At 44.4% G+C, this 6621-nt stretch overlaps 1 protein-coding gene across 1 annotated transcript; it reads right to left on the reverse strand.

Moving 5' to 3' along the window:
* Nucleotides 1-347: 347 nt before the first annotated feature.
* PCDH20 (protocadherin 20) lies at nucleotides 348-6328 on the reverse strand. Its single transcript, XM_006219029.4, has 2 exons — nucleotides 5517-6328; nucleotides 348-4446 (listed from the first exon to the last, which is right to left on the reverse strand). The coding sequence occupies exons 1-2, from the start codon at nucleotides 5646-5648 to the stop codon at nucleotides 1723-1725; spliced, it is 2856 nt and encodes a 951-aa protein (XP_006219091.1). The 5' UTR covers nucleotides 5649-6328; the 3' UTR covers nucleotides 348-1722.
* Nucleotides 6329-6621: the final 293 nt, after the last annotated feature.

The raw sequence follows: 6621 nt of genomic DNA on the forward strand, positions 1-6621 counted from the left end.
AACAGAGGATTTGCTATATGTAATAAAATGAGTGTTTATAATTGAGTCTAAGTTGATAATAAATTAATATGCATGCACAGATGCATGGGTATAAATTTCCATGTGAACTATCAAACACATAGGCATACCTCTTTCTATTATATATATGTCTATAACTACACACATATTTAATAGTTTACCCAATATTTAATTGAGTAATGAATTAGTTTAATATAAACTTTAGCAATAACAGAATATTTACAATTTACCCACATTTACCTCTAAAAGCAAACAAATGCCATTAACAGGCACTTCAGTGAAAGAACAAGCCCATGTTCAAATATAAAATGGTAAAGATGAGAAAGAAATTATGAAAATATATACCTTTAATTTGCAGACATATAAACACTTTTGGTACAGTACAGACACATGATGCCAAAAAGTAGAATGATCCAGTTTAAGTTTTACACTTACTCTTTGTTTGCAGAAATAATTTTGCTATAGTTCTCATATAAAATAAAACTTCCAGCTCACACAATTAAGTGAAGGTAATCAATTACTGATGAACTAGCTTGCTTCACTGCAAAGGGTTCCATAAAAGCTAAATTATCAAAGAAATCTGCTGCTGGGCTGACGAATAAACTCTTGGCCCTAATCCAAAGCCGAAGAAAGGAAGCCAGAAACGTAGCCAACAAACCTAAACACCAACAAAAAGATAAATATAACTTTCATGTAAAAGGTCCTGCTAAAACAACCAGTAGTGTCCACCAGCTTCTCGAATAATTTTGGTTTACTATTATTTTGTCTTTTCTTATGTAATGGATGAGTTTAAGCATATAAAAATCTAATATATAACCCAAGTATAAAGTTCTATTAACAAGTTGTGAAGGCATCAAAATGTTATGAACACCTATGAAGCAACTAAGGATTGAAAAATATCTTTGCTTCTGGCTGCTTTTCTTGGACACAATTTCTAATTACATTTTCTGTAAGAAAGAATATATATTTCCCCCCATAATAATAGCCAGCGCAGTGGATAAAGCAAACAGAAAGCAATTGGAGTACGGAGAAAGTGAGATGCTCTTCATCAGGTCAGATCTTTAACACAGGCAAAGATTCTATCCTCGCTAAAGAAGAATTGTGTTTCTTTGTGATGCCTTCTATTTCAAATCATACACGATGTACTTGTTAGGTGATAAACATTCTGTTTACAAATGCATTTCTTTTCTTTTTTTATCATACATTTAAGTGGGGTGAAATTCCATCTACTTTTAATTTCATCTTTGTTAAATGTTAAAAATAATATATTTAAAATATACTCTTTCATTAACTTCATGTACAATTGTCATGTACAATACCTCAAAACAGTTCCCTGCAAAGGAGCAGCTGATGCCCTCTTGTGGTTAAAGGACTTTTCAGACAAAAAATGCGGTGTACCATTTTCTTACCTTACTCCCAGGTTTTAACAATCATCTGCTTTATGTATGAAAGCTGCAAATCATGTCCAAGCTTTTTTTTTAATTACAGTTCCATAGCTATTAGTACTTATTTTCATTAAAAAATGCTGTACACATTTTATAACCTCTGATTTTGAATTTAAAAACCTGTAAACAGCTATTTACAATATAGTACACATTAAAAATTTGTCGTCCTTCATTGGAACTGCCACCCGTCTTGCTTGGGTGGTGAAAGTCTCCCCAAAGCCAGTTAAAAGATCTCTGTTTTAACATCCCCAGTGAAATATCAAATATTAGAAATATCCATTGGTTTCCTCTCTCTCACATTCAAGTCAATTTTTCCTTTTAATGGAATTTGTACTTCCAAATTTTCATCCTCCCTATGATGCATCTTCCCTCTCCTTAAACAGATGTATATGCCCATCCCTGTTACAAGAGTGATAGAACCCAAGCTTATTACAGACAGAGCTACTAAGGTGGGCATACAAGACCCAGGTTCAACTTTCCTATGAGTCGGTTCGATTGAGATCTGCGGTTGTTTCTCCTCTATATTAATTTCTGATTCTTTTCTTAAAAGACTCTCAATGTAGCTCTCATTACTGACTGTGTCATTGACAAACAGGTTCACCATGACTGTGGAATGGAGAGGTTCAGGATAACCATGATCACTCACTTTTACCAGCAAGCGGTGGAGCCCATAGTCTGTTTGCAGCAATGCCTCTTCCAAAGTAATGTTGCCCGTTTTAGGGTCAATCCTAAAGGACTCAGGCCTAGGACCTCTTCTCCCTATGATGCTGTAAGCTATGACAGCATTCATGCCTGTGTCTTTGTCAACTGCATAGACCTCTGTAACTGGGGAGCCAGGGAGAGTAGAGGGTAGTACCAAAAGGTAGGACATGTTAGACTGAGGAAATAAAACAAGAGGAGGGTTATCATTGATATCTAGAAGGAGAATTGTGATTTTTGCAGTGGAGGAGAGGGGAGGCTCACCCCCATCAACAGCTTCAACCCACAAAGTATAGGAGCTCTGCTGCTCTCTGTCCAAGGAGACTTTAGCTCTCAGCATGCCCTTTCCTGTGTCTATGACAAAAATATCGCTCTGGTTCACCACGGAGAGGGCGACCCATCCATTCTGCCCAGCATCGGCATCTGTTACACTAATTACTCCAATCTCACCATATCCTGGAAAGTTCTCTGGTACAAAGAAGCTGAAGTCCTTGTTGATGAACCTAGGGCTATTGTCATTTTTATCCAGCACTGTGATAGCCACGGTGGCTACTGATTCTCTGGGCGGCTTCCCAGAGTCAACAGCTCTGACGGTGTACCTGTACTTTTCCTTCTCTTCTCGGTCCAGCTGAGTAGAAACTGTCAGAATTCCTGTGACACTGTCTAAAGAAAAATATGACGGAGCATCAGGTCCCAGAAAATATGAAACTTGGCCTCTCTCTCCACTGTCAGCATCTGTAGCATCTAGCTTGGTCAAAAAGGCATTGGGTGCATTGTTTTCTTCAATGGTTAATTCTACCAAGGGTTGAAGGAAAACAGGAGCATTATCATTATCATCTAAAAGTTGCACTTTAATAATTTTTTTGACATGAAATCCCTCAGAGTTCCAGGCTACCACAGCTATCTCATAGAACTGCTGGAGTTCATAATCCAAAGGCTTTGTGGTTTCTAGCAAATATTCATTATTGTATGGTTTGTAGGGTGATAACCTGAATGGTCCTTCACCCTCCAGGTAGCAGTTCACCTTGTATTTACCTTCCGGATCTCTTATGGTGAAGAATGCAATTGGAGTGTTAACAGGTTCCAGTTCTTTCAGGTAAACGATACCATCTATCTCATTTGCTATATAACGAGGGACAATTTCAGGTGGTCTGAAAATGACTTTGATAATGGTCACCAGGGCAGTGATCACTGCAGGGATGCAACCTGGCCCGTTAGCAAGGATGGTGAGCTTGTGTGTTTGCAGAACACTTCCTCCAATTTTACTGAACAGTTTAATGACTCCAGTGGTTTCATCCAGATGGAATAAATCCTTGGATGCCTGTGGAACTTTCTGGCTATAAGAGTAGGTAATCTGAGCATTGTTTCCCAAGTCTCTATCCACAGCCTGGACAGCTGCAATGGGTGTGCCCACTGTAGCATTCCCATACACAGTGACATTAATCTGTGAGTCTGTGAAGAGAGGGCAATTGTCATTAATGTCACTTATACCAATGGTGAGAGTGGCGCTGCCCAACAGTGGTGGAGACCCACCATCCTCAGCTATGATGATGCTCACATACTGGTCCTGGGTCTCCCTGTCCAACAGTCCCATGACAATTAGATATGGGGTGCGCTCCCCATTCTCATTCTCCTCCACGTCCAGGGTGAACATACGATGATAGTCTAGTAGGCGGTAGGTCTGAACCCCGTTAGTGCCTATATCTGGGTCCATGGCAGGATGTTCTATGGCCAGCCGGGTGTTTACAGGTGCATTTTCTGGGACCCAAACCGATATTTGGGAAACAGGGAACTGCGGGGCATTGTCATTGATGTCCCGGATAGCGATTTTCACCTTCACAAACCTAAAGTATTCCTGAGGCAGGACCAGTACATCCAGAAGCAAAAGACAAGAGTCAGCGGAACGTGAAGAGGAGATGGAAATGCTGCCACCCCAGGCAGCCCCTCCACCCCCTTCAAGACACAGCTCTTCCCGGTCAATTTCCTGGGCAGAAGTGTGCAGCTCCCCAGAGCGGTTGTCTAGGGTCACATACTGGCCACTCAGTCCCTGGGAGGCCAGGCTGAAGGAGAGAGGGGGGTTCAGCTCAGTCCCGCTGTGTTCTGTAGGCTGCGACTGCGGGTCCCGGCTCCCCGCGCGGGGCAAGAGCCGCAGGTCCTCCGCCAGGCTGCCGATGAGCACCCCGGCGGGCAGTCCTTCGTTCAGGCTGTACAGAAGCTCCGTGGCCCGGCTGTAACTCGCCAGGCAATTGAAGGATCCCACGAAGAGGAAAAACAGAAGCAGACGCTGAACGGGTTAGGGGGGCGGGGAGGGAGGAGAGAAGGCTTGTTACACACAGGGAAACACAGAGCTTGGAGTCAGAAACCCCGTGCGCATCCCCATTCCCCAGAGTCAAACCTGGTCAGAATGGGGTGAAGAGGAAACTTGCTGCAAAGGAAATATCTATGGAGCAATACTGCCTCCAAAACTTAATTTTTCTGTTCACATTCTACACCCTTTCTACACACACACACACACACACACACACAGACGCACACACTCCGCAGGGCTCCCCATCACCATCTCACTCAGTTACCATTCCAAATCCCAAACCATAAAACAGCCCTGTAAATTCACACCAGAGTAGAGAGGGCTGCGCAACGCGACAGGGAAACCACCAGGGTAGTTCCTGAGCAGGGCGGGAGCTGGTAGTGGAGAGGACTGAGACGTGGGTACCTTATTTCCCACTGAAATGTTTCTACCACTAAGGTCCCCAGAACGCGAAATGTGTTAACATCCTTTGCTATGAGACGGATAACAACAATATCAATAATAACAACAACAACAACAACAACAACAACAATAATAGCATGGACCCCCTACCCCACTAAATAAACACGTGAGGTCAGAATAATTGTTTTACATTTTAGCACATATCTAAAATCAGATCGAAAGGGTCTGAACCTCCACCCCCTACCAAGCTCTCTGTAACACCCCTCCCTTAGGGAAAGAGAAGTAAACGCGAAAAATGATTATGCAAAAACAATTTGTCAATTGCAGTAGACAGTCATAGCCAGATGCCCGCCGCAAGAAACAATCTCCGTATCCCTTTATCTTAAAGCCAGTTGAGCACACCCCCAACCCCCTCCACCTTATCTGCCTACATTTCTGATTCAGAAACTTCTTCTCACGACCCAAGGACTTGCCTATTCCTAGCTAAAATGAAGACACTATCCCAAACTCCCTTTCCCTCCCCTCAACCTACCAGTGAAGTTTGGATTAAGGTAAAAGGTTTGAAACAATGATCAAGGAGTGGAAACTGCCCCGCAGTACTGCAACTTATCCGGACCGTGGGGCTCCTGGACCCCAACCCTTACCGGCAGGTTTCTGTAGTTGAAGCTGCTCATGGGACGACTTAGACGCCCCATATCCAGGCGCGGGTGCCAGGTCGCCGGGCGCCAGCTCACTGCCAGGGCCGACGAGCTGCGCGCATCCCCTCGGCCGCGCATTCCCGGGGAGGCTGCAGTCAGCGCGCTCCTGACGGGAGGGCGGCAGGAGACACTCCTCTGTGCATGCAAATCACTGGGGAACTTCAGCCAATAGTCACTGGCTCGTCAATTAAGGACAGCGGCTCAAGGGGGGCAGAAAGGCGAGGGGGCACCGGGGCACGGTCATGGCTTCCTGCCCCGGACGCGGGTAAGCCCAAACCTCGCCGGAGGAGGCGGAATGGGGGACTTGCCTCTGACGACTGCGATGAGGCGCCACCCGGTCGGGCTCCGAGGCGCGCGCCCACCAGTCTCCCTTGTAGCCACACCAGTCATAAACCAAGTCCACAGGCTGCGAGCGTGAGAGGGAGAATTAGAATAAATAAATAAGCCTGCATTTATATCTGAAAAGAGAGGGAGAGGAAGTCGACGCTACAGAGCGATCACGGGCGCGATCCCCAAACGCCTGCTTTGCCACCAGTTTTTCCGAGAGACTTGGATCCAGCAGTGTTTGCAAGAAAAAGAAAATCCACTTTCTCTGCGGAGGGAAGGAATTTCAAACTCTTTGTAAGGCTGCCTGAACCGGAAAAGCAAATATATGAAGTCGGTGAAGGTTTCGATATCCTTTAATTTTGAAGCGTCGCTGTTGGCGGTGGCAGAGCTTCTGCCAGTTTCCTAGTTGCAGGCTCAAGTGTCTCTGGGTGACTGCCTGGTGGTCTTTAAAGGCAGCTACTGGCGAAGGTAAAGAGCTGAGGCACAGAGTGGAAATGATTGCGCGGTAAAATGAGTGGGTTTGCCTGCAAGTAATTTTACCGTATTTCTCTAAGGGTTGCTTTTTTTTAAGGGCACTCACTGAAGCCTAGGTTTAAAAAAAAAATGGTTACTTTTCAAGTTATTACTTTTTTTTTTCCTTGGAAGGCTTACTGGGAAAATTATTTCTTTAGAAAGGAATCCTGGAGAAGTGTGGTGCAAAATGCTAGGATATCCCCTCTGGCTC

The sequence above is a fragment of the Vicugna pacos genome, chromosome 14 (genome assembly GCF_048564905.1).
Source record: "Vicugna pacos chromosome 14, VicPac4, whole genome shotgun sequence".
Taxonomy (NCBI): Eukaryota; Metazoa; Chordata; class Mammalia; order Artiodactyla; family Camelidae; genus Vicugna; species Vicugna pacos.

Excerpts from the sequence above, each read along its gene's own strand:
- PCDH20 (XM_006219029.4), bottom strand. The coding sequence starts at position 5,648 with ATGCGCGGCCGAGGGGATGCGCGCAGCTCGTCGGCCCTGGCAGTGAGC. Across the intron at positions 4,447-5,516 it reads TCAACTACAGAAACCTGCCG|CGTCTGCTTCTGTTTTTCCT; the intron begins GTAAGGGTTGGG and ends TAACCCGTTCAG.